This window comes from Paramormyrops kingsleyae, chromosome 3, assembly GCF_048594095.1.
Source record: "Paramormyrops kingsleyae isolate MSU_618 chromosome 3, PKINGS_0.4, whole genome shotgun sequence".
NCBI classification, from domain to species: domain Eukaryota; kingdom Metazoa; phylum Chordata; class Actinopteri; order Osteoglossiformes; family Mormyridae; genus Paramormyrops; species Paramormyrops kingsleyae.
In genome coordinates this window covers 16,241,570-16,269,095 of record NC_132799.1, presented here as the reverse complement: position 1 = coordinate 16,269,095, position 27,526 = coordinate 16,241,570, and the positions used below count along the sequence as shown (strand labels likewise).

General features: G+C 46.2%; 2 protein-coding genes across 5 annotated transcripts in view; one reads left to right on the top strand and one right to left on the bottom strand.

Moving 5' to 3' along the window:
• Nucleotides 1–389: 389 nt before the first annotated feature.
• Nucleotides 390–9,587, bottom strand: LOC111848801 (voltage-gated potassium channel regulatory subunit KCNG3-like). 2 transcript variants are annotated; one of them, XM_023821083.2, is made up of 2 exons: nucleotides 7,631–9,587; nucleotides 390–4,421 (listed from the first exon to the last, which is right to left on the bottom strand). In XM_023821083.2, exons 1-2 carry the CDS (start codon nucleotides 8,281–8,283, stop codon nucleotides 3,776–3,778), a joined length of 1,299 nt encoding a protein of 432 aa, XP_023676851.1. In that variant the 5' UTR covers nucleotides 8,284–9,587; the 3' UTR covers nucleotides 390–3,775. The 2 variants fall into 2 exon arrangements, with proteins under 2 accessions (XP_023676851.1, XP_023676852.1); XM_023821084.2 differs by having other exon boundaries at nucleotides 7,661–9,587.
• Nucleotides 9,588–9,892: 305 nt separating this feature from the next.
• Nucleotides 9,893–27,526, top strand: part of LOC111848822 (metastasis-associated protein MTA3-like) — a 38,715-nt gene continuing 21,081 nt past the window's right edge. For all 3 annotated transcript variants that reach the window (XM_023821150.2, XM_023821149.2, XM_023821148.2), the window contains exons 1-7: nucleotides 9,893–10,181; nucleotides 11,976–12,043; nucleotides 18,420–18,513; nucleotides 18,935–19,061; nucleotides 19,913–19,976; nucleotides 20,091–20,208; nucleotides 25,737–25,839. In XM_023821150.2, the coding sequence (XP_023676918.2) occupies nucleotides 10,154–10,181; nucleotides 11,976–12,043; nucleotides 18,420–18,513; nucleotides 18,935–19,061; nucleotides 19,913–19,976; nucleotides 20,091–20,208; nucleotides 25,737–25,839 (602 nt within the window). In that variant the 5' untranslated portion in view covers nucleotides 9,893–10,153. The remainder of the gene's footprint in view (nucleotides 10,182–11,975; nucleotides 12,044–18,419; nucleotides 18,514–18,934; nucleotides 19,062–19,912; nucleotides 19,977–20,090; nucleotides 20,209–25,736; nucleotides 25,840–27,526) is intronic.

The following is a 27,526-nucleotide window of genomic DNA, read 5'->3' as shown; positions in this document are numbered from 1 at the left end:
GGCAGTGCCTTTCCTGAAGGCTACAGGTGCAAGGCAGGGAACAACACAGGATGGGGCACCAACCCACTGCAAGGCACACTCACATATGCCCCGGGGTACCCACAGGGACCCCCCTCCGACAACTTGAGGGGAACATGCAAACTCCACACACAAAGCCATGGCAGAAACTCAAACCCTCATCCCAGAGATGCCAGGCAACAGAGCTAACCACTGTGCCACCCTGACTGCAGCCAAAAAATAAAAGTCTTGTATTTTGTTGGATTTTGTTGGCCTACTTTTGGTTAAGCTTAGGGCTGGGTTGGGGTTAAGGTTGTCATTGTTGGCATTAGGGTTTTTCCCATAGAAATGAATGAATGGTCCCCACAAAGATATGGATACAAACGTGTGTGTGTGATCAAAACCGTTTATTTTGACGTTGTCCGGACTATTTTTCTGGTCCCCACAAGGGTAACCTCAATTTTATACAAAACTGTGACTACAATCGAAAAATTAAAACAGCTAAAGGTCTTGTATTTTGTTTAGTTACTTATTGTTATGGTTAGGACTGGGTAAGGGTTAGGGTTGTCATAGTCAGCATTACAGTTATTATGGACTGTGTATTTATTTAATGGTACATGCCATACATATTGGTAGCTGCTTATTCAATACAGGGTCGCTAGGTAACAGTACACCTCCTACATTCTGATGTGGGATAATATTAAGGGATTTATCGCAATCCCTGTTTAGTGGAATTCCAGTTAATTCGACCAATGAGTAAAGCCCCTAAGCCCCAATCATAAAATCTACATTATAGTTACCCATGTTTTTCCAAACATAATCCAATATGGCATCCTTCTTTCCCACAAACACTCATCTATATCTATGGTAACTAATAGCTATGTTACAGAGAGACCCTGCAGCCAGAAACACAAGAAATGTGGTATAAATCACAGAAACAAAATATTTTTATTGTCATTATTATTATTATTATTATTATTATTCAAGTACTTTTAGTCATAAAGCCGTTCTATCTGGAAACATAAGATCTATATAAAATAGATGTTTTATGATATTAAAAACTATAAACATTTTTAATAAAGGAAATGGGGTTCTGCATAAATTGCAGTCACAGTTTACAACAAAATTAATACACTTTCTAATTAAAGGTCTAAAGAAGCAGAATTATTATGGGGGGGGGGTGCCCCAAAAACACATCTGGGCTGTGGAATTTTTACAATATCTACCAGACATTGAGATGTAAACAAAAGTAATTACTCATTGTTTTGTGGAATTATTCTACAAACAGTTTCTGGCTGTCATACATAGCCTTCACAGATCTGTACAAACACACGGCTCTGCTTCCATTAATAGGTTTTTACATTGTACTGGCAACTGAATAAAATACAGCAAAAAGTAACCCACTGAACAGAGGTGGCAGTGTAACAATTTGACAGAAGAAAATAGAATATGAGGAATCAAGACAGAAAAAAGTAACTGTGTCAGATTTCACTTTCTGATTTAAAATAAAACAGAGAGTGATTACAAATTCGTGAAAGTGTAACAAAGGAGTAAAGTTTTTGCTGTCCTTCGCAAAGGACAATCCAGTGATGCAAAATTGATGAGCTGTAAAGATGATGTACATCTGAAAGGCAGTCAGAGTACGGAAATTGACATATTGTGTGAGAACAGACGAACCCAAATGTTTACGTCACCATTATCACCTTTCAGAAGGACCTTCTAGTCTTACAGACCCCAAAGCCTTCTGGGATTTCTGTGGGTGGGTCACTGACATGCAGCCACAGGCCATCAGACAAGGCTGTAACACCTTAAAAACAGAACCTGCTAAGATCTGCTTCCCCTTGACAGGGGCATCGCAGCCCGTATTTATTCTTTGTGTGGAATCTTCTCAAAGCAGGAACCATGTGGAGAATATTGACTGCAGATAAAAATCAGTGTGTCCTTGGTTATGAATAATATGCACTTTCAGCTTTGTAAAAATTTATGGACTAATAATGTTAAGTACACCGAATGTAAATCAGTCTCCAAAATGTTCAACAGAAATATAAAAGCTTTTGAAATTAAAAAAAAAATCATTATGGATTTTAATATGGATTTGTGTTCCAGCTTGTGCTTGTTTTTCAGTTTGGCTGAGCTGAGGGAAATAGCAGAGGGTTGAGACTGGCTTCTCTGATGATGTGCGGGTGAAGTTTGTTAATCAGTTTTGTAAACATTTTTTTCGGAGAACACAATCTTGCTGCGATATACTGCAGCTCTGAAGGTCAAAATCAGATGAGTCTGGATTAAGAGGAAGTCGAAAGTGAAGGTAATGAGCAATCAATGTCAGCCCCACTGAAATCGGGTCAAGACCCTGACTGCGGCCGATCGATGTGAAGCACGGATCATCCCGATCGCTTTAGGACTGCAGAGGACGGCGAATGTGTCACAGGGCCAAACAACGCAGCAGCGACAGCGTGTCGAGGAGAAGGCGGTGGAACAGCCAAAACCGGAAGGGAATGTGCATTGAGGCCAGTCTCCAGGACGCCCCGCGTCTGTCCTGCAAAAGCGCAAGGAGCCAGAGGTCTCAATGGCCACATTCTGCTCGTCGCAAGTCGGCTGCGCTCTCAGACATTCCTGCCATTCACTGTGCTGGCATCAGCCAAACCACCGATTTCTCCATGACATGTCTTCACTCTGTGGCGCATTTTGTTCCACATTACTGACCTGCCCACACAGCTCATGGAGCTGCTCTCCCAGCTCTCAGTCGAAGGACCGTTACACTAAATCTGAATATGCTTCACAGACAACATGTTTACTACATAAAACTGTTGCCTGACCAAATTACACTAGCAAGAGCTTTTTTTACAATGCACACACCATACGGCGACTTTTTAAGTCAGGCAACCTGTCGCGTATTTGTTAGCTGCTCTGATAGACGTGGCACGGCTGGTAACGAACCTCATAACGCATCACGTCAGATGTGACTTGCATAACACATCCATCAGCTCATCTTCTGGAACCACTTACAGGCCCGGAGCCTCTTCCAGGAAGCCTAGGGCATACGGCAGGGGATACCTGGGGGAGGATGCCGGGTCTGAACAACATGTAAAAATGTTATTTATATATCGGATTTGCTATTCCGCAGAAGCTGGAAATGGCGTGTTTTCTTTTTTTTTAAATGTCCTACAAAATTTGATATTGTTATCGCAGTACTCCTTCACAGTGTCTTCCGTAGGGTATGTTCCAGTTTATGTATTGGATATATGTTTACAGTCCATTGTGCAAAAGATGCATGATTCTTTGCTGGGCTAAACTGAACTTATACTCTAATGGGAAATAAAGAGAAACTGAGTGTCAGGTGACGCTGACACTGAGAGTGAAGAGCAGCGTGAACTTCAAAGCGTGAATGTTTAAAGTGGAAAAATCCCCAGAGAATTTATGGAGGTTCTCTCTCTGCAGATACCCACACTCCAAGGGGGAGAGGTATGGTCTATCAGAGGAACCTTCACTCTGCTTCTGCCTGTGCAGCTTAACCCCCCCCCCTACCCCCCCCGCCCAGCCTCATCTGAGAGTATTCACACGAACAAAAGGGAGCGTAAATCCCACAGCTGAGATTTCAAGAAGGAAACATCAAATTGCAGATAAGGAAATTAAATATAAGAGCCTGGTTAAAAAAAAAAAAAAAACAAGCATGAGAAGAGAAAGCCAAAGAAGGAACGTTCAAAGAAAATGAGTAACCAGGAGCATCCGGAGAGTCAGAAGAGGAGGAGGATGACGAGGCGGTGAAGGGACAGGCGGGTCAGTTGAGGAACTCGGCGGAGAGACTGCGCGTGCAGCGAGCTGAGCGGAATTTGAGCTCGTGGTAGCACTGCACGAAGCTGTGGTAGATGAAGGTGATGGGCAGCGCCAGCAGCACGATGCCGCTGACCACGCAGAGGCCACCCAGCACGCGCCCGGGCATGGTGATGGGGTACATGTCTCCATAGCCCACCGTTGTCATGGAGATAATAACCCACCAGCAGGCGGCCGGGATGCTGGCGTAGTCCTCGTTGCCCATCTCCAGGTCCAGGCCGTGCTCCAGCAGCTGGGCCAGTGCGCCAAAGATGGCCATGGCCACGCAGATGAACACCAGCAGCATGACCATCTCGCGGTAGCAGCGCCGCAACGTCAGCCCCAGCGTCTGCAGGCCCAGGAAGTGGCGCGCCAGCTTGATTACCCAGAAAATGCGCATCATGCGCAGGACGCGCAGTGTCACGCCCGCCCGCTGCAGCTGCGAGTTCTCGCCCGTCAGCACGGTCATCAGCACCGACACATAGTACGGAGTGATGGCCAGCAGGTCGATGATGTTCAGCGGCCGGCGCACGAACTCACACTTGTCCCTCGACACGATGAAGCGCACGATGCACTCGGCGGTGAACCAGCCGATGCAGACCGCCTCGATGATCCTGAGGCCACAGGGGGTGAGGGGAGAGAGGGGGAGGTGTTATGGAGCGGAGGGGGCGGTACCAAGCACATAAGTGCTCCCCAGGCACAAGGGACCTGACAGATCCCTGTTCCCTTTATTATATATATGCTACCTGTTGCTTAACCCTATATGGTAATATGAATATATTAGCCATGCAATTCTTTCACCCTTTAAGGACCAGACCTTTTTTTTTATTTTATTTGTCAGGATATGTGCTTTGTGTATACAGCATAATAAAGAGAGAAAAATATTTACATCCTCCATCTCAGTGATTTCCATGGTCAGGGTTGTGCTGATTAGCAAGTGTGATAAGTGCATAAGGCATGCACTCCATTTCAGCACAGAAAACTAGTCACATATAAAACAAGTCAGATATAAACCTGAATGTCAGGGTGCCCTGACTTCATCCATTACACATTCTCTGAAATGTGGAGGGGAAAAAAACCTGACCACCCGGAAGCATTTGCACAGACATGGAGGGATCGTTTAAAAATCCACGTGTGCCAAGCAGGGCTATATTGGAACCAGCAACCAATCCCACATATGCATTTATCAGTCTGCCTCATGATAGGTAGCTGTGCCTTAAAGGGTGACGCATTTAAGAGGGAAAAATAATCGGAGCAACAAACCGGGGGAGGGGGTTATTTCTTGTATATTAGGTTTACACAAAACCCCAAACAGTATTGCCACAGAGCAGGGCGGCTGCCCAACACACACGAGACATATGGAAGACTGAGCGCTGGGCTTGTGCGATGGGATGGGGTGACACGTGACCAGAGTAGGCAGCAAGAGGAGGTCAAATTAAGCGTCAAATGCCAATTAACCATCCTTTTCTGTCGTGCCGTGCAGTTTGTCCGAGTTATGAAACATAAAGATAAACTCAAAGGCTCATCGGCAATAATGTCAACTGTGTTGATACCACAACCTAAGTTCTACAAAACTACAAGAAAGCTCAAAGCGTGAGCTAAAATCACTCATCGCTCAATTAATTGCGTGTGTGATTCTGCTTTAATGTATGTCAATCAGGGAATGTTCAGGGAATGTAAAAACTAGGTAAAAATATGCATTACCACAGGTGGTAATGTCACCTGGTCTACCTCCTCAGCCGTCGCTCCAGCGAACCAGCATTTGTGGCTCCGTGCTGCCACGGCCGTAACGTGACAAACCTGGCCGTTCCGTGGCTCCAGCTTCCCTTTCACCGGCTAGGCACCAGGTGTTACCTCCCACCTGGACTGTGCCCTTGTGCTGGAGCAGGCTGGGAGCCACGAAGATGCCTACCCCCACCCCCTGCACGCATGCAATGCACACGCGTATCCATGCAATCAAATTATATAATTATGAGCTCTCTGACTTCCTTCGTTAAGTCCCCGCGGCGATGATGGAAAGAGGACAGACTGTTTAAAACGGACTGAGAGGGAAAAAATAAATGGACAAGAGACAGTGCCGTTGCCGCACATAAATAGATTGGACGGTGGAAAGACGTTGCCAGGAAACACATGGTGTTGTATGAGTTAAATATTACAGCTACTATAGTCAGATTGAATTTACGGGTAACCGGTTAAACAGGTTGATCTTAGACACACTTTGCGCGTTAAATCCAATGTGCACTAGATCAAATAGGATTATTATGAACTTACTACTGTCCAAACGATGCACACAATCCTAGAAATGTAATACTGAAAAGTCTTAATATTTGTATAAGAAAGTGTGTTTTTATATGCATAGTATGGAAAATCGTTAGGCGTCAATATCTGGCAACGTTCGAAGTTAACAGTAAACGCCTTTTGACTAGACTCATACTCGCACAACGGTTTATGGATTACATTTATTTCACTTTGCTTTATCACATCAATATAGGGCGTACTACTTAAACTCCATTGCAACATGATCGAGAGTCGAAAGGAGATGACCTAATTGTAATTAAGCGCGGAGCTGGGAGGCGGAGTGACTGAACTGCCGGTCAGATGTAAAATGGAATTGTACTGAAACGCAGAGGTTCATTAAGTCAAGGCATTTGCGTTGAACTGAAGAAGTGGCGCGGTCCAATCCAGGCGTTTAGCTGTGCTTCTAGAAAATGGCAAGACCACGCAAATATAGGCTACCCACCAAACATTTATTCCTATATATAAATTGGTATTGCAAATGTATACAAATCTAGACACTTTTCTTTTTTCTACCCTTCTTTTGCATGCCGTCAGTATTTTAAATAACATTGTTAACCATTACATTAATTCATGTTTCAGTTCAATTCAAAGATTAATTAAATCTTTCATTTTATATAACCTAGTCTCAGTACAATATACGATTAGGATATTGCTTGGCCAGAATTACGTTTTCTGTTATTCAGATATTAAAACTTTCACTCGAACGCATAACACCCTTTAACGGAAGGAAACAGATCTGTTTCCATTTTTTGAAAGCGTAGTGTAGGTAATTCGGCGGATATTGTATTTTGTGCATGTTTACTCTGAAAAATAGAAGACAAAACAGTTGAGACATCCGACAAAAACAACACAATAAAACATTACACAATCCATAATGAAATCCATAGAAAAGAGCAAAAGTGGTTTCAAATGCCAATATAGCTCTGTATAGCTTAATGATCTAAAGATTAAGTGATTCTTGAAAAATGTTTGATTTCTTTAATATTCGGGTCACAACAAGACTTCACCTGCCAATTATTAGTCCTGAATGCACAATGCATTCTATTTTGCATATTTTCTGTTGTTCTAATTATGCTGCTCTGAAACCAAACAGGCCTAGTATGAACAATCACGTTCATGGAAATTAAATATACGGTTACAGTGCTTGTCGTGTGCGCGCGCGTGTACATGTGCGCGCTTGCGGAGTAAGCAAGAAACGCTGTTTCAAGTGCACCGACCTCGAGAGCTGGTGTCAGATATATTCTGTAATTTGTTTAAAAGGGAATTTCACACAATTATGCCTCCTACGTTATTAGCGGTGCAGAGTAATTATGTGGCAATTCATAACAGACTATTTTATGTCTGAGCCTGGGTTTCAAATTACTGTTACACTTGACTTTTGTATATCATTCTGAGATAACAACTTGTTGTTCACGCCACAGAATACTCACACAAATAAGTCAACAGTACGCTCTATTACGATGTAAACAGACAAAGGGACATAAAGAACAGTGACGAATATAATATATTAATAAAACGTAAATACCCTGATGGATCTTCTAAACTCTCTGTGTACCTGTGCTCTTCCACGCTGTTGTTCTCGGCCGTTTTCCAGTCCGGCAGCGTGCTGGCGCAAAGGATAACCATGGACACAATGACAAAAATCACGGAAACAGAAGCGAGAATCTGCGCCGCGATAGATGAGGTGGGCTCCTCGAAAGTCCTCCGCATCCTTTCCAGCCACTTAGCGCTTCCTCTCCGACCGGTGGCCGGTTGCTCCAGCTCATCGTTACCCCTGGGGTCCTCCTCTGTTTTGGTGTCTTCCTCGGAGAAGTAGGTGTATGTGTCGGACATCCTGTCATCCAAACGCCGCTGGCAGCAGAACTCCAGGTGTGAGCTCTCCAGACCCCAGTAGATCATCTCGTTATAGAAGGACAGCTCACACATTTGCGGGACAAACCTGAGCTTTCCGTACTTCACGTACAGCATAATGAAGCCGAAGGCTTCGGAGTGCCTGTCAAAGAAAAACTCGTTTCTCTCTCGGTCGTAGTCATCACAGACTTCGAGCACTTCTTTCTCAGAAGCGCAATTGTGAAGACGACTCACTCTCCTTAGAGGAAAGTCCTTTATCACATCCCTGGGTAACGCATATTTAGTGCCACCCACATTTAAAATACACACGCTTTTCCCAAACTTCATTTTGTGTTAAATTCCCACCTTGGCATGCATAGAAAGTGGCTTTCCGGTTTATACAAAGCAGAAAGAGAGGGGACCCTCTCTCTCAGATGTATAAGTCAGCATCTTATTTTCCCCATTTCCAAGTCCAAATCCGAATATCCTTAAGTTCCCAGGAAACAGGCGTTTGCTCTTGGACGGGCAGTAAGACATCGTTGACCTTTTTCAGGGAGACACTCGACAGGTTTTTGGGTTTTAAAACTCCTCCGTTCAAAACGCATTTTCCGAGCGCACCTCGCGTTTCCACAGACTGGGTTGTGGCTCCGCCTGTCAAACCCAGCTAGTCCAAAGCGGGCAGACCCGGACCGTGATGTCACCCTACAGCACGCCCCCTCCCCTCTTTAGACAACTAGGAAACTGGATAAAACTTGTACAAACATTGATTAATAAGCTATGCGCAAGGCATGCAGTTTTAGATCTAATGCATTGGACTATTTTGGCTGAGAATATAAATCCAGCATTTACTATTATATGAATGTCTGAAAATTTTGATGGATATATTTACAATGAAGTTGGTTATAATTTGATACCATTTTTGCATCACGTATTACACGCATTACACTAAGTAAAATTTGATGTTTTTTCATGTGCCTTCACATGAGTTATATTCCATAAAATAAAATTTAAAAACATTCAACCCCTTTTGTTTTATTGTCCGTAATCTTCTATCTACCACGTCGTGTATTTTGTATTTTCATTCTTAACTATTTGTATTGGATGATTAAATATAATTTAAATGTAATTATTTTTACAATTTCCATGGGACATAAAGGGTACCCTGTTAGTCCCGCATCCATAAGTGTTGACAAACCTATAACGTCAGATATGTCAAGTCAATGTCGTGTTAATTTATACCCGGCAGCAAACATTCATTTCAAATACAACAAAAGAGCGGATCCCAACAGACCACTGATATCTTAACTACGGTTTCAACCCTACTCTGATCACTGCACTGTCGTGGAACTGGGATTTCGACTCAAAATAACGATTTGTTAAAGATGTCTCATGATATGTCCAGAAATAGTGCACAACCAAGGACCAAAGTAAGACATCAGTAAAAAAAACTAAGTTATCTATATAACCCCAAAAAATTTGCATATGAGGGGAAGTGGAACAATATGAAAAGTAATTGAAACGTAACTTTTGCTCATGATTCAATTCAAGTGCCTTTAATCACAAATGCGGAATATTAATCTTATTTTAACTTACTTTCCAGTTAATTTTCCCAACGCACTGTACTCGAATGCATTCAATAAAATAAGCAGTGCGACACTAACATTGCAAGAACATGCTGACCATTAAAAATTGTACAATAAAATTAACGCCCCGGAAAAAGCTTAAAGATCTCTAACACGTGGGTAAATTTTCCCTTGACGTTCCCCTTGAAGATAAAATCGTGGAAAAAGACAAAAGTGAATCTGATATCAGTCAGATAGATAATTCAGTGAACTCACTGAATGGGATATTTGGTCCAGCGACACTCAGCGCCGTTTTTCCGCTACAGGGACTGTGCGCGTTGGACCCTCACCCCGCCCCACTCTGCTCCTTCCCCCCACCCGCACCAGGAAACACGGGTCCGGCTCTTCTGAAGCCGTTTCGCTCGCCGATCTGTGAACGCTGGGAGGGGGGCTCTTTAAATCTCTCCCGCTCAACTCCCGACTCTTACCCCCCTCCAAAAAAAATCAATAAACAACAACTACGCTATTTAATTGCACTGTATTTTTTTCAGTTACAGTTGGACACGATTAAATTAAAAACGTCCGATTATTTATTTGTGTGTTTCGCAGTTCATGCTTTGTCTGTATTTTTTGCACACCTCAAGAGGAGGGCAGAAATGGCGGCCAACATGTACCGGGTCGGAGGTATGTCAGTCTCAGTATGAAACGTGCCTTCGGTGTGTAGTGCAGCTGCGGTATATAAGAAACGGATAGAGCGCTTTGATTAATATTTAATATCCATTAATATTTGTTTATGAGAAATAAACCCCGGTAATTACTCCATGAGCCGCATGCGCCTGGGATTTAAAGGATTTGGAATTATAATGTGTCGGGCCTCCAAATAACCCAGAAAGCAGCTAGTTAGCGATCTGGCTAAAGGCTACACACCCCAAACATAAACACTGATATAAATCCTTTCTGTGTTTGACGGAAGGGATTTTACATCTATCCAAAATGCAGAATATTACATTAATGCACATTTAATCGGTCCATTTGAGGTTCATTTGTTCCTGGGACGTGTCTGGCGTAGCTCTACGTGCTACACCGGTTAGTTATGCTACTTAAGATATATGCGCTTGTTCTGATCGCCGTATGACGCTGGCTGTTGTGTGCGAAATGATTAGGAAATTTCCAAATACGTGATTTTTTTCGGGGAGCTTGTTAATAGCAGATTGTAATGATAACGAAAGTGCAACAACGCTGATGCAAGATTTTCAGACGCGATGTCGGATTTAAAATATATTGTAGCTGCAAACAGTTTTTTTTTTTTTTTTTTTACATTACTACACAATGTGTCGGAAACCCTTAAATGATACGGCAAATTATTCGGACGCCTGGTGTTAACGTTGGTAAATTGGCCACACGCTGTAATTTATTTCGATACCAGTATCGGAGCGCCGGTCACGTGACGGCCGTGCGCGTCAGCGCGGGGGCTTCGGCTCCCGGTTCACGCCACTTTATTGTTTTCGGTCATTATAGTCTGGTTTTGAATTTGTTTAACGTTTTCAAGACGCTAAAGCCGAACTGGGCTCCGGAATTTTCGGAAGTAAATCACTTTGTAATTAAATATCATATTTAACTGGACAAATTAAGTGGAAATACGAATACGAATTTAACATACCCTTTAGAACCAGTCTGGTCCACTGGGGCATTCTCAAACCAGTCTGGTCCACTGTAGTATCCCAAACAAGTCTGACAAGTTGCAGCCACGCTGCTGTATTTTGGAGAGTTCCCTAAAAGTTATCCTTACTCCCAAATCATGAACAGGACTATGATGTAACACACTATGGATTGTGTTTATTAATGAAAAGCATTACAATTTTAGAACACCTGGAGTTAATTTGCGTTTCTGAAAGATAGATTTTTATGAATCAATTATAGTTTCTTCACTTTTTCTGAGCACACATGGAGAGAGTAACGTTTGAGTCAAGGATTGCTTCACTATGTAGTTTTGGAGGCTTGTATTACTGGATTGCATTGGCAAAAAATGGCTTTTGAAACTGCTGCTAATCACCCATTGATTAAACTCAACGAATTCTACAACTTTAAAAATGAATGCTGTAACAAAACCTTTTAATGGGGGTAACCTGTGCTGTACTCGTTCTGCACATTGAACATGATTCATCTATACCACAGAAAATTTCTTGCCCAGGTATCGACATTTAATGTATTGCTTAAACTATTTGAATCAACACACACGGAAAGTGTACAGGTCAATAGTGTTTAAATGCCACATTATGCAAGCCTTTTAACAGTAGCGGTCATCCTGCATGCATGTCCACAGCTAATCATCAGCGAGTTTTGCAGATACAGTCGGCAAACGAATCAGGTTCTGCGCCTTTAAATGAGAGATCTCTGGTGCTTCAGTTTTTGCATTTGTTACAGACCGATCACCACTGGTGTTACAGTGTATTTTTGTGCTTCTTTATGTTGTTTCAGACTATGTCTTCTTTGAGAACTCTTCCAGCAACCCTTATCTGATAAGGCGAATAGAAGAGCTGAATAAGGTATAGTATAGAGAAATGGGTTTATAACTCAACTGGGCCATCGGAGTCCGCACGCGTCTGATCCATACACCACCCATTCTACTCGTATTGCCTAACTCATTAACTGCTTTGACTATATTGTTGATATTCTACCTGAAAGAGTTTTGACATACCGTTGTTTTTTACTGTTTACTGTAGTCATATGGCATGAGGTAGTGTGCTGTTTTTGCGTTGGGTGTAACCTTTCTGCTAAAGGCAGCCTTCACAGGCAGTGATGAGTGTTTTCCTATGAGAACACGGGTCACATGACCCATCGACTCATTAGACCTCAATATGGCCCCCAGCTCTTTCTGTGTGTCCTGCTCAGAAGGCAGTGTCTTGTTTTATTTTCCTCCTCAGATGCTATTCTTTTATCTTTTAGACCTTCATTCCTTCTTCGGTTGCTCGGTCCCGAGGGTTCAGTTCGGGCACTGTTAACGTCTGTGTGTTATCGCTCAAAATGTTGCAGAGTTGTGAATGAACCTTAACATTTATGTTTAGGGTAGATCACGTCTGTAGGTAAGATTTAAGCATAAAATACACATTATTTTTGGGCAAGTCTGGGAGACAGAGGCTATCTGAAAAGAACTGCTAGTATTTTGAGTTCATTTTTCACAACTTCCTGTTTAGGGGTGTACCCAGAAGCCATCAGACGTCTGTCTGTCAGCTGACACCCAAAGCTGCTTCTGGCTATTGACTGCTTTTCATTTGAGCCCTGGTTAGTGTTTGGGAGCCAGTATCTGTTTTACTTCATCTGATAAGTGGACTTTCGACGGTATCTGTTGCCCAGCTGGTTCATGCTGGGATTCCCAGACTTTAAATAGGAATTGAGTTTGGACATTGCTGTCTGCACTACAGAGACACACAGCCCCCCAGGCAATGGGCGATCCCAGAAGATACAAGTTTCACCACCTTGTGTAATGTTCTTGCAGCCAAAGGAAGGGCCAAGGTCACCTTTTATCACTGGGCTTGGAGGATCCGCAGCCCTTGTTCAGTCAACAGGGAGCCCTCAGGGAGAACCTGTGTTCGTTCATTAGGAGAGTCAGAGAACGGTGGCCCAGATTCCGTCGTCTGCGGCACAGTGGGAGGAGGGCCGCCACATGTCAGAAAGATCTACACTCACCTAAAGGATTATTAGGAACACCTGTTCAATTTCTCATTAATGCAATTATCTAATCAACCAATCACATGGAAGTTGCTTCAATGCATTTAGGGGTGTGGTCCTGGTCAAGACAATCTCCTGAAATCCAAACTGAATGTCAGAATGGGAAAGAAAGGTGATTTAAGCAATTTTGAGCGTGGCATGGTTGTTGATGCCAGACGGGCCGGTCTGAGTATTTCACAATCTGCTCAGTTACTGGGATTTTCACGCACAACCATTTCTAGGGTTTACAAAGAATGGTGTGCAAAGGGAAAAACATCCAGTATGCGGCAGTCCTGTGGGCGAAAATGCCTTGTTGATGCTAGAGGTCAGAGGAGAATGGGCCGACTGATTCAAGCTGATAGAAGAGCAACTTTGACTGAAATAACCACTCGTTACAACCGAGGTATGCAGCAAAGCATTTGTGAAGCCACAACACGCACAACCTTGAGGCGGATGGGCTACAACAGCAGAAGACCCCACCGGGTACCACTCATCTCCACTACAAATAGGAAAAAGAGGCTACAATTTGCACGAGCTCACCAAAATTGGACAGTTGAAGACTGGAAAAAAGTTGCCTGGTCTGATGAGTCTCGATTTCTGTTGAGACATTCAAATGGTAGAGTCAGAATTTGGCGTAAACAGAATGAGAACATGGATCCATCATGCCTTGTTACCACTGTGCAGGCTGGTGGTGGTGGTGTAATGGTGTGGGGGATGTTTTCTTGGCACACTTTAGGCCCCTTAGTGCCAATTGGGCATCGTTTAAATGCCACGGCCTACCTGAGCATTGTTTCTGACCATGTTCATCCCTTTATGACCACCATGTACCCATCCTCTGATGGCTACTTCCAGCAGGATAATGCACCATGTCACAAAGCTCGAATCATTTCAAATTGGTTTCTTGAACATGACAATGAGTTCACTGTACTAAAATGCCCCCCACAGTCACCAGATCTCAACCCAATAGAGCATCTTTGGGATGTGGTGGAACGGGAGCTTCGTGCCCTGGATGTGCATCCCAGAAATCTCCATCAACTGCAAGATGCTATCCTATCAATATGGGCCAATATTTCTAAAGAATGCTTTCAGCACCTTGTTGAATCAATGCCACGTAGAATTAAGGCAGTTCTGAAGGCGAAAGGGGGTCAAACACTGTATTAGTATGATGTTCCTAATAATCCTTTAGGTGAGTGTATATAGACACTTATTTGTAGACTTAGTCCCCTGAGATTGGTTTGGTATATAATGTAGAACATCAGGGTGTGTGTCTTGACTTTAGGCCACGTGTCATTCCAGACAATTCCCATCTCAGTGTGGAATCTCAAAAAAGGTTTGATTTCCTATAAGTGCCCCGTAGTCGGGGCTTTGCTGCTGAGATCAGCCTCCGAATTGCAGTGGCTGGGTCATGGTTTTTGGCTGAAGCATCATCCATTTCATAAAGGGGAGCAGTACAGAACATTCAAGGGCCTTCTCCCTGGGATAAAGCAAGCCAAAGCTGGCTCATTGATGAGCTTCATTGATGATTAGGAGAACGTTTTGACCATCACGTTGAAGCCTCCTTCTTCACCAGTGAATCGCCCTCTGTCAGTAGTGAGTAAAAGTGGCCTTTAGAGGGCTTGATGTGCGAGGCCTTGGATGTTTCAAGGGAGAGTTGAGGTTACGTGTAACTAATTGATAGTTGTATGAAGTAAGTTTGTTATGTGTGAAAGTAAGAGGGAGAATGGAAGCAGTAACTCAGCTTTTGGGGTTTACTGGGGGCTTCTCTGAGGTAGAGTGAAGAACATGCGTTTGTACAGATTGTATCTGACTAAGGCTACGTTCACACTGCAGGCCTTAATGCTCAATTCTGATTTTCTGCTCAGATCGGATTTTTTGTTTGCCTGTTCACATTACTCATTTTAATGTGGGCAATATCAGATTTCAATGTGAACGGTTCACTGTACTCAACCGGCCCACGTGCGCACAAAACAACAAAGACGCAATGACGCGCATCCGCAAAAACAAAGATGTCACTTTATTGATTTGAAAACTTTATTGAATCAGTTACGATATGAGCCTTCCAGTTTTGCCTGAACAGATTTATCTCCCCAAATACTTATTAAATCTAGCACCTCACTGTCCCTCCACTGGTAAACTTCTGTGCTTTCCTCCATGTTTGGCACTCTGACGGAGACATATGGTGACTTCTGCCTGCGCAGAATTGTGACGAATGTTGATCGAGAGTGACGTAAAAGTCGCATGAATTCCGATTTCGCTGTTCAGACTGAGGTCGCATTGCAGAAAACCAGACCTGTATCTGATTTATTTCCACATACTGAAGTGGCCCAAATTGGAATTGAAAAAATCGGATTCCATGTGACTTGTGCTGTTTACATTGTCATGAAAAAATACGATCTGAGTCACATACGAGCAAAAAATCGGATTTGGGCCACATTTGTCCTGCGGTGTAAATGTAGCCTAACAACCTACGCAACTTACTATGACTTGCATACATGACTGAAGTTTAAAATAAAAAAAGTAAATATTTGTAAAATTAAATTGCCGGTGGCTCTATGCTCAACGGCGCTATGCTACCAAGTGTGTGCTGCATGCCATATAGTAGTTGCCGTGGGAAAGCGCAGCTATCCCAGCCTCACATTGCCCTCACATTGCCCTCACATTGCCCTCTCATTCTCACAAAAAAAAAAATTGCAGTGGGAATTTTTTGCGATAAATATTGCAATATTTATAAAGCAAAAAAGTGTTAAAAATATACCCAAAATAAACTATAGCCAAATAGAACTTATCTACTAATAACGTCTGACAAATAAGTTGGGGATGTTACTGTGAGTTGTGCCGACAAATCATTGGCTTTTGCTCAATATCCTCTCTATGGAATCCAAAATATTTTCATACAACAGAAGGCAAATGGCTTTCAGTAACCAGTTCTTGTTCACTTTCCTCCTCCCCACTCATTTTGTTAAATCTGTCACAAATGCGTTTGATTTAAACAGCTCAGAGAACGCATGCGGAGCTCGTGCAAAAGCAGTGGCGGTAGACTTTGAATTGATTTTTTTCACATATACTTGAAAAGAACTTGTTAAAATTGCACAGCTTACTAAGTTTTGTTTCCTATGACTGAGTAAAAATGTTTTAGTGAAACTTAATATCCCCTCCCCGTGCTAATGTTATAATGCCTGGACAGTATGAAGGTACGAGAAGACCTGATATCGACCCAGGTGACACTCATGGACCTGGCAATGTGAGAATTGCATGTGCATCGATATTAATACTGGATATCGCCCAACCCTAGTCGGAACGGAACCCAGTGGTAAGTTGGGGACAGTCTGTAGTTAGCTTCAGACACCTGTTATACACGGAAGGTGGCAAATAAACCCCCCCATTCAGTCTTCTCAATCCCTTTGTCCCATGGGTTTGTTCCCCATAATACCCAAAAAAATGAGTTTTTCACAGTTTTTAGTGAGAAAACCTGCTGTTTTTTGTGTGTGTTCAAAAAAAAGTCTGTCGTGGGGAGTTCAGACCAAAATGAAAGCCTTCATGCCAAACTAAATGCTGGGGATAAAATACAGTCTGGCAGTGCCTGACAGCGTGCACCATTTAGAGCTGGGGGACATAGGTGCTGGGTGCCACTAAATGGCTGGAATGAGTCATTTTGCTTTGGAGCGGGGGCCAAAAAACATGCACAGATGAGTGAAATAGTGGGAGTCAGAAATGGTCTCTGAGAATTAGTCAAGGATTATGATTTGGCCGACAGTATGACTATATCAGAGTATGTATATATACCAAATGGTGTTTGGACTGGGGGGCTGTTTATATTTGGTTACTAGGTGTTTCTCTAGCTTTCTATTGAAGTAAATGTGTTAAATTGCTCTTGGCTTGTTTTTCTTTTCTGTTTACCGGTAATTCCATATCATTTTCTGCAGCAGGAGAGTTATGTGTGACATTGCAGGCTGATAACAATGGCTGATCTTGTGTGGAGCTTAGAAACTTTGGTTATGTGAGGCTCTTACTGCAGCCCCAGTCTTCAAAAGGGCAGCCTGGAAGATAGTTGGGGGTGGGGGGGGGGGGGGTTGTAATTACGGTCGACATTGTTCGGTAAAGTTCAAAACACAAAAGTGTCTATTGTACTGGTTTACTGATAAGGATGTTGGGGGGGGGGTGGGTAACTCAGGCCGAGAGATGTTATTGGAATTGTAAAATGATAGCGTATATCTCAAGGGATTCCATGCTCTGTCTCACTCCCCAGAAAAGAAGAGATACACACCTCCTGCCAGTCATTAATCATCCCGCCTTTAATTAAACTGTCATCGCAGAACTCTGGAAATGAGACAGTCTCTTAATGAACATATCGGGCTATTTGTCGCTGGTGTTTTGGATACATCCAAGGCGACGATGAAAGGAGCGTAAACAACACGCGTCTGGGGGCGGGGGGAGCAGTCCCGGCGCAGGAGAGGGACCACGGATCCATCTACCTGTCTCCCTCTGTCTGATGGGTGTCCGTTCCTCTTTCCTGCGTTTCTGGCAGCACTATCCCGGGAATTAGACTTACACTTTATCAGCTGCTACCCCAGAGATACAAGTTATAATTTATGTGAAATTAATAAGGAGTGCAGACAAGTTTTGGACAGGCTGGCCTTCTCGGGCTTCCTAAGTGGCTCAGGGGGGGCACGAGAGACACTGGGGAAGCGGGGTGGGCGGTGGGGTAGTGAGAGGATTAAAGGCAAACTTTGGAATGATTTTGTCCGATATCGACGTCCTATTTTGTACATTAATAACCAATTCATTTTTGTTAATTATCAAAGCCAGTTTCAGACAGTCTACAGTGGAGACCGAATGTCTGCCGCTCATCTGAAAAGCAGACTGTTCACCACTTGCACACACAAGGCGTCGCCATGTGTTAAAATGATGTTGCCTGTAGGTGTGTGTGTGTGTGTGCATGTGTGTGCGTGTGCGGACCTCCTGTTCCATTTCCCCCACATATTCATGAACAGATGATGCGGTTATTTAATTTATGTAATATGTCAGGCTGGTAAAACTCTTTACTGATTTTTTTTCTTCTGTAAGATGTTTTGATTCCTGAAAACGATTCAACTCTTCATATTAAATGTTATCTGCAAACTCGCTCCCTGCCTTATCTGTAGACCTTCTTAAACCCTACTCCATTGGGATGTTTGGCTGTGGCTGAGGTTTGCACATGTGCTTTTTGCCTTTCAGACAGCGAGCGGTAATGTGGAGGCCAAGGTGGTCTGCTTCTACAGACGGAGAGACATCTCCCACAGCCTGATCCAGCTGGCGGACAAACACGCAAGTGAGTGTGCACGTGTGTGTCATGTGTCGCCGTGGCCTTGGGTCCGGTACCCCATGCATGTGTCCTGTCGCATGAAATATAATCATTTATGAGTTAAATCATTTGATTTCTGCGGTATGTTTGAAATGAATTGAGCTCAACAGGTGTTGCAACCCTCCATATGCTTGCCCAAGGCCAGCGTCTGCAGATGTAGGCATCCACGGAGGTCCTGCATGCTAATTACCGTTGTCTCAGAACTCCGGGAACCATACCCACAATGCTAATTATCTCGGAACCAAACAGCTGATCTGCAGGAGCCCCGCCTCAGAGCCGTGTGATATTAATGAGAAACATCCCCGTTTTTGGGCCTCGCGGGGGTGAACGTGGCTGATAATGAGGGCTCTCCTGCCTCTACCTGAGCCTTAGCCTCTATGTCACACAGGAGACCTGGAGGAGGAGAAGGAGGGGCCCCGAGACCCCGAGCTCAATGACAAGCAGAAGCACCAGCTGCGGCACCGCGAGCTCTTCCTGTCGCGGCAGTACGAGTCGCTGCCAGCTACGCATATCCGGTACGTTGCTGCCACCCGTGGGCTGCACGATCAGGGGCTTTCAGGGCATAAAATGAACTGGACAGGGTCTTTAATGTGGGAATGGGGAGGACTGTTAGGGCGAGGGATCGGCTGATAACTGGCACCGCACTGCGTAGAAGTTATGGCGAGTGGGTGTGCAGGGGGCTGCTGGAGATCAGGTCCATGAGCGACAATGGGAGGAGCTGGCAGGGAGGTCCAGTCTGGCTGTGTCTCTCCATCCCGGCATCTGGGCCTCATTTCTCGGGTCACCCTCACAGTGGATGCTTGGCTATGGAGAGGCTTTCTCCAGGTGATGTATGTGGGGTTGTGAGGAGTAGCTGTGTAACCCTTTCAATCACCTGGGCCGGTCGATATTTGTGCTGATGAAGGGTGTCTTGCCTGTAATGGGTTGCTGCCCCCGGCCGTCATTTCACCGCTGCACCTCCTACCTGAAGGGGCGGGGAAAGCCACATGCGCTCGCGGTGGTGTGTCAAGCACATCGGCAGCAAGGCCTCGCTCTTGAATGAGACACTTAACCGGAATTGCCTCGGTAAATATTCAGCCACCCAGATGGATAAGTAGTCACCTTTAGCAAATCAATTTTGAATTACTTGCGTCTGTTAGACTTGTATATATAAGGTATTCAAATAGTGTCCCCGTGCGACGGGCTCCCGGCAAACAGCCCCCACCCCCGGAGGACCCCATCCCTGCTGATTGGGCAGATCCATAGCTGCTTCCTCCAACAGTGTCCTTCTAGGTTTTCAGTACGGCTGCTGTTTAGACCCACGCCCTGTGGTGAAAGTGTGGGCCTCGTTTTCCGACCACCCCTCCTGTGTCCCTTCCAACCTTAGGGGGAAGTGCAGTGTGGCGCTGCTGAATGAGACCGAGGTTGTCCTCTCGTACCTGGAAAAAGAGGTACGTCTGCGGATCCATCTGGAGCCATGGGTTAGGCTGCATACGACCACTGTCTACATTGCTCCTCCTGGTGCAGAGCCTTTTGCTGAAATGTGACACACACCCCCCACCCAGGACACCTTCTTCTACTCGCTGGTGTACGACCCCACACAGAAGACCCTGCTGGCAGACAAAGGGGAGATCCGGGTGGGTCCACGCTTTCAGGCCGACGTTCCAGATATGCTGTCGGAGGGTGAGTCTCCCGGTGCGGCCTGCCTGTGTGTCACGCCCATTCCCCTAGCCCTCCTCGCCTCTCGCGCATGCAGGCCGGCTGACACGGACCCCGGCTCTGTCCGCTTATTCATCTGCACGGCTCCACGGGCCAGAATCCTGCTCTGTTTTGCTTGGCAACCTCCGGCTAGCCCAGGCATCGCCAAATGCCGCTCGGTGGCATGGGAGATGCGTCCAACGCCCCCCCTCCCCCTCACAACACTCCATACCAGCAGGCCATCTTGGCGGATGCTGGCAGTGTCTTCTTACCACTCATTATAAAAAAGAGCAGAAATAATGCTTTTGATTTAATCTGATATCAGAAAACACTCAGTAAGGATGTATCGCAGGCCAAGGCTCCATTATCCCTCATTTATCTGTCTCATTACATCATTTCTGTTCTCATTAAATTCAACCATCGGTAAAGAGCATTAATGGGTTTTCTGAATGTGGGATTTTTTTGTTGCCTGGTTTACATACATATTTTCCTCTGGCCATTTGTTTGACATTTTTTGAGCTGAGATACAGAGATGCGCGAGTGTCGCAGCTTCATGTTTCAGATTCCCAGGGCAATGTGGTGGACGGATGCCATGTGGAATTCCCGGAGGTCTGTTGCCATGGCACAGCCACTGTGACATCACCCTGAGCAGCTCCTGATGCGCAGTGATGGGTTTGATTTGTGATGGTCAAAGGGGCGTGGGCAAAAATAGATAAACAAATACTTCTTATTAGGGGGATGAAGGATTCAGGGGTGGGGGGGGGGGGGTAACCAGGCGTGAAATTGCAGCTCTGATCTCCAGAGGCTGACAGAACGTGTTAAACCCGCTCCCCCAGTTTATCCTCTTCCCTATGTGCCTCCCAGGAGGGTGGTCATGTTGATGGGATGTGCTGTGAATCGTGCTAAGCCCCCCATTTACTGCCTCGTCAGGACAGGTCAAAGCCCCCTCCTCTGCTTCTCCATGCAGGGGACGGGCTCTTGCGTCCGGATGCATTCCTTCAACGCCTCTGACTTCCAGATTCTGCCGGAGATTCCTGGGTGTGGATCCATTGTAGATCAAACACTAACACCTCCATACTTTCGGCAGCCTGGTCGCATGACCCCCCAGGAGCTAGACCCGTGCTTCTGACGGTGTGTCCAGTGGCTAATCAGCCTCCATGTGGCCCTTCACTCCCTGAATCACCCCCTCCTTCCCTAGTGCCCCCTCCCTGCTTGCTGAACTGGAGCATGTAGCCCAGAGAAGGTCAGGATTTGCAAAGCAATCAGCCGCCGAGATGGAGGTAATGTCACTCGGGCGGCAGGACCCCGACTTGCGTGGTGGCGACTCTCAAGTGCTCGGCCTCCGCGCACCCCCACTCCGCACCCCCACTCCTCTCTGGCCTGCCAGGGCCCCACTGTTGTTTGCCCCTCTGACTCTGAAAGCTAATGGCCTCTTAAGTATGCGACTCATTTCCGCCTTTTCCCGTGGAAGTGCTCGCAGATTGCCTGGGGACCACTGGGTTGGTGCCAGAGGTGTTGGGCCCCACGGTCCCCGTCCCGCCTTGTTCCTGGCTGCGCTGACTCACAGCCAAAAAGACATGTGGTCAAGTCTTTGTGGTGTGTCGCGGGGGTCCGGGGGCCAACTTACCGGCTGGACAGGGGTTGAGGGCGAGATGAGGGTCCTATGAGCCACGTTCAGCTAGCCCCCCCCCCCCCCCTCCAGCGTCGTTACCTGGGCATGTATTTAAGGTCAGGAAATGATCATTTGCCCAAAATTCCCCTCCTGTCTCAGTCTCTTTATAAAAAGCTTTGGCCACCTTGGAAAAACACCACTCTTCCCCTTAAATAGGCAATATTTAAATTTTCATGTTCCAGCTACTCCCCCCCCCACCTCCCCCATCTCTGATCCTGAATAATTCAGAGCACATTGCACAGAGTGATTTTCCAGGCCTCAGAGGGTTTCGCCGGCACTGGTATTCAGCTGGGGGGTGGCGGGGGGGGGGGGGGGGTCGGGCACCCAGTGCTCTGCGTAGTGGGCCCACCCCCTGCCTGCAGTGCTGGTCGTTATTTTCCTATGTAATACATGGTGTCAGAGTCCTGCCACTTTCATCATCCTCACAGTAATATGAATGAGAGCTCATAATGAACCCCCTCCCCCTGCAGGTGGCTGCACTGTAGGGAAGAACACTTATAACCCCCCCCTTATCCCACCCCCCCAGTAGGCCTCCTGCTGGCTCCTTCTGCAAATAGGAACATTTTGTCAGTTCTGTGTGCATGTTGAGTTATTTTCTTCTTTTCTCTCTCAGCTCCGATTCTCTCTCTCTCTCTCCGGCTCTCCTCCTTAAGGGGTGCTATGCTGCGTTACTGTGTGACACGCCGTCCCCCCCCCCCCCCCATGCTGATCGGGGGGGCTTTAGCCTCACTGTGGATGCTTAATTCTCACCGCAGGCATTTCATTTACGACGTTGGGGCGTTGGTGGCAACACCACCGAGGCCGACCCCCCCACAGTGGAACTTTCCGTCCTCAGGACAAGCCAAATTAAGGCAGTTGGGGCTGAAATTATCTTGCGTGTGTAGTACCAACCTTTGACCTTTAGAGTTGTTCTTCTTATATGAAGCAAAGACTGGAACTAGGGAAAATCCAGGCAGTAAAGCTAAAATAAAACATCACTGAGTGCGGGATCTTAGCTAGATTAGTAATTACATTGAATGTAGTTCTGTTAACTCATTTCAGTTTTATATCCAATAATTTTTCCTGCAAACCAGATACCTGATAGGTACATGAAGTACGTCCTTCATTAAGCTGGTTTGTTGTCTGTCCTCTGTGTCGTGTTTTCCTGAAGGGGAGAGCTATGATTTTTTTCTGGTCGACCCAATTGGGCCGTAACTGTTAAGCGTGCTCTTCTGGTGTTGTGCTCTTGAGTGAGGGACTGTGCAAATGCTGGCGGTTTAGATTACATCATAAGGGCTGTAACCGCTCTTTGTCACAGATCTGGTTCGTTGATCAAGGTGCAGTTTGAACACTGTGGTCCGATTGATTCTGACACACCAGAGGATTGGCGGGGGTGTCGTTTGGGGGGCGGCCCTCTGGTCAGTAGAGTCCGTCCCTAATGGCACCATAACAGGTTGCACTGACGGTAGACTCCCCCTTCCCAGCCATGTAGCTAATGCCGGAATGTTCCTCTTCCTAAAGCAGAGGCTTGTTCCCAGAATACCGTTTGGCTGTAATTAGTCGCAATTCACAAATCCCCTGAATAATGCAGCAGATTGGCGGTGTCAAGTGCGTTCTCGTTAAGACGGGTGCAAAAAAAAAAAAAAACAGAGACACGTTTCAGCTTGTGACGGGCACCCTCACAGACGCCCCTCACAGACGCCCCTCACAGACGCCCCTCACAGACGCCTCTCGCAGACGCTCCTCGCAGACGCCCCTCACAGACGCCCCTCACAGACGCCTCTCGCAGACGCCCCTCACAGACGCCCCTCACAGACGCCTCTCGCAGACGCCTCTCGCAGACGCTCCTCACAGACGCCCCTCACAGACGCCCCTCGCAGACGCTCCTCACAGACGCCCCTCACAGACGCCCCTCACAGACGCCCCTCACAGACGCCCCTCGCAGACGCCCCTCGCAGACGCCTCTCGCAGACGCTCCTCACAGACGCTCTGCTTGGCTCTGCTTTTGCCTGGCTTTCTTCTTCGGTCACGCGTCAGTTTTGCCATCCAGGTTCTGACCGGCATGACCACCTTCCACATCTGCCCTCTCCCCCTGTGGGTGCCCCATTCGGGCAAAAGTGACTTGCAACCACGGCTATGACATACTGCTGTGGGTTGGGCTGCGAGCTCAGCCCATTAGAGCACCTTACTCATGTGAGGAGGGGGTCGGAGGTGGGGGGGGGGAGGTCCCTCTAGTGCCGTCTGGGGATTTGGGGGGGGCAGGGAAAGCTAAGCTGGCTCACTTCCAAGCTGGAGTTTGGTCATTAATGTGCTGATAACAGGATGCAGTGCCTGTGGTTATAGACATACTGTTCATCTATTGTATTCAGTGGAACAACACCAGAGCACCAGTGGAGCACTGATTGGGATCGTATCTCACCCACTTTCCGTTGACACTGCCTGGCATAGTCTGACCCAAACCACTGAAAGATATGCTCTAGATTTGATACTGCAAATAGCATGGCCCCTTCTGTGAAGTTGCCGTCCAAAATACCCACAATCCCACTGACTGACATGCCTGCCACCCCCACTTTGAAGAGCTGTTATGATTGCTGTTACTGTTTGCGGACCACTTTTTACAGCTGAAGTTTCTTGAAGGGTTCAGCTTCCATCTTGTCGTTTCTGTTAAAATATCTGTCTGGCACCACGGAGACAGTAGTGTTATTATTTTTTTTTAATGAACACCCACCTGCTGGTGAAGGATGGAGGTGGCTTGGGGGGGGGGGGTGGTTTTGAGCGACCTAGAGCTGGTTTTCGTGTAACCCACTCTCATCTCTCCTCACTGTCTCGCCTGGCCGTCGGCTGATTTCAGAAGTGAGGCAGGGATAAGCACATGTAATTAGGAAAGACAGGCTGAATGAGGCAGCGGCGGGGGCGGGGGCCGGGGGCGAGGGCCGGGGGCGATCAAAGCGCCCTTGAGTGTTGCAGGGGATTACAAGATGTGGGTCTGAGTGTTGCACGCCAGCTACAGGAACTGAAATGCACCTTAAAGCAGGGAGAGTGACCTATGTGCATCCAGACACAGTACAGCAGCTTGCTTTTACATCTGAAGAAAGTACGTTTGCACTTAATTAGCAATTACTCTTTTTAAAGCCCCCCCAATGTGCACTAATTCCTAGCTGTTCGGATGGCCAGTTAGGCATTTGTGTCTGCACCCCCCATCTTGAGTAGTTGTGTCCCCATGGATGCAGGGGGCTGATTGACGCCCCCGGACCTGTTTACCCGCTGTGATTTATTTGCTAATTCCCGCCGCTGCTTCGCCGTAGTCCTGCTCGCTGTTTCTCTCTCTTTACAGCCATTAGTTTTATTCTGCGCCTGTCAGGCCGCTCTGCTACAGACGTTCCCAGACATTCCCAACAGTGCTTCAACGAAACCGTAAAGAAAGGGTGGTTTCCCCCAGTTTCCAGGGGGTAGGTGGGTGGGTTATGCTCCCTTTCTTGCCTTTCTGAGACACATATTGCCTCTGTTCCGTATGCACCATTAAATTGGCCCCTGGGCAGCAGGTGGCGCAGTGGTTAAAGACATGGCCTCATAGCCAGTTGGTGACCTTACTGTTAATCCCCAGAGTGAAATATCCAGCTGTGACTGGAAAAAGCATTGACTAATCAACAGAATAGTAATTTTCTTTTTATGTGTTTTTATCTGGGTGACGAGTTCTTTCATTATGGGCTTTTTTTTCCCCAATCGCTGCAATAATACATCATGCTGTGAGAACCATCCCCGTCGTTCTGCTGATGTCAGCTGAGCAGCACAAACATTAAGTAAATAAAGTGTGAATGAAATACAGCTCAGCCAGCCCCCCCACACCACCTTGTTTCACCAGGAGAGCCTGACGATAGAGATCAGTCCAAGCTGGAGGAGAAGATGTGGGATCCCCAGTGTCCCCTGACCAGCAAGCAGATCGACCAGTTCCTCGTGGTGGCCAGGTAGGTGCCTGACTCCCTCTTGACCTTTGACCTTTCACCTCCAGAGGCTTTGCACCCTCCTCTGCGTGAGATGCCTGTACTTACACTGAGTTTGGAGTTTTGAGACATTTTGTACTTGAACAAGTAGAGCACTGCACCAGCAACACAAAGGTCATGGGTTCAAATCCCAGGGAGCACGCACAGATTGTAACCCTCTCTTCTACTGTAAGTCGCTTAGGCAAAAGTGCCCAATATATTAATAAAATGTTAATGTAAGTAAAGGAGTGATCAAAGGCTGAAATAGCGACTCGGAAAACTGTCCTTGTACTCGGCTTCGATATCGCCATGGCTACCAGCAGCGAACTGTAGTGAATGACACGCTGCGGTACTTTGGGTGACGTTGTCAAATTTGAAATAAAGTGGGATTGACAGGGGACAGAGGATTGCTGAGACCAGTTACAATAAAACAGGACTGCCCAGGTCGATGGCTAGATGATTAATGGGTGATGCTTTATTTCATCGGTGGCTAACTGGTCGATCGCAATCAGCAAAATATGCCGAAGCCCCACCCTCAGTCGGTGACTGTTTAATGTTGCAATTCGGCAGCTCATCAAAGTATTTTCTTTGTAAAAGTAGTTCTCACTGTCTCTACTGATTAATTTATTTCTCTGGCTCATTCAGTGACCCAAAGTGTGTAGCTGACCGACTCACCTGTAATCGGTAAACTGGGGAAACAAAGGGGACTGACAGCGTGTTTGGTGAATTTTAGAGTCTGTCTTATCTTTTTTCTTCCCTGAGGACATCTCATTTAGTCCCACAGAAGTGATTCTTTTCAGTGTGTATTTAAAGGGCGTCATTAGGGCGTGTATGGCGCGATTACACTCTTCAAATGTGTGTCACTGCCCCTGGGCTTTAAGCACGCAGTGGATCGATACAGGGTGGGAGGGTTGGGGGTTTGAATGTCTTTTCACAGATGCCCTCCACGATCAGTCAATAATCAATTACGGCCTCGTCCTCAATCAGGGCTTTTAGATTTAGGCAATTGCAGAGTTTCGAAGGGCTCCCATTGAAGATCTAAAGATGGCGGAGCTGGTCCATTGTGGGGCCATTTGAGGGGCCATTACTCACAACAGGGTCCTGTGAAGGGAAGGGAAAAGGGGCCGATTGCCGCACTCGTCTGGACCAGGGGGTAAATTAGGCGCTTCTCTGAACAACAGTCAGATACAGGAGAGAACAAGGCGGTAAATCAGCACCAGTTTGCTGGACTGCTGGTGCCACAGGCGGAACAGCAGGGGGTCGGCTGGTTAGCTCCCAGGAGGGGATGTTCTGCTGGACCTTTGTGTAACTGTGCTTAAAAATTGTGATATATAGCAAACTTGTACGAATTGTGGGTTGCATAAATCAAGTCAAATTACATCTGATTGGTACAGAACAAGACTTTGTAAATGTGGCAGGAGATTTTTCACCAGCAGCCTGAATAGTCCCAGTGCTGGTGGAATATGAGTTTTGATGGCACCAGATGCTTTTGCTTCGTTAACATTGACAGCCCGTATTGATGAGTGCTGTCAATATTTACAGCCTTTCAAACAAGCGAGTGCCCGTATATGGCGATAGAGCGGCCATGATGGCTGTTGTGTAACTTCATGCTAATGGAGGAGGCTTTTCTGCAGTAATGGGATCTCGCTTCATCGACTGTTTTGGGTTCTGT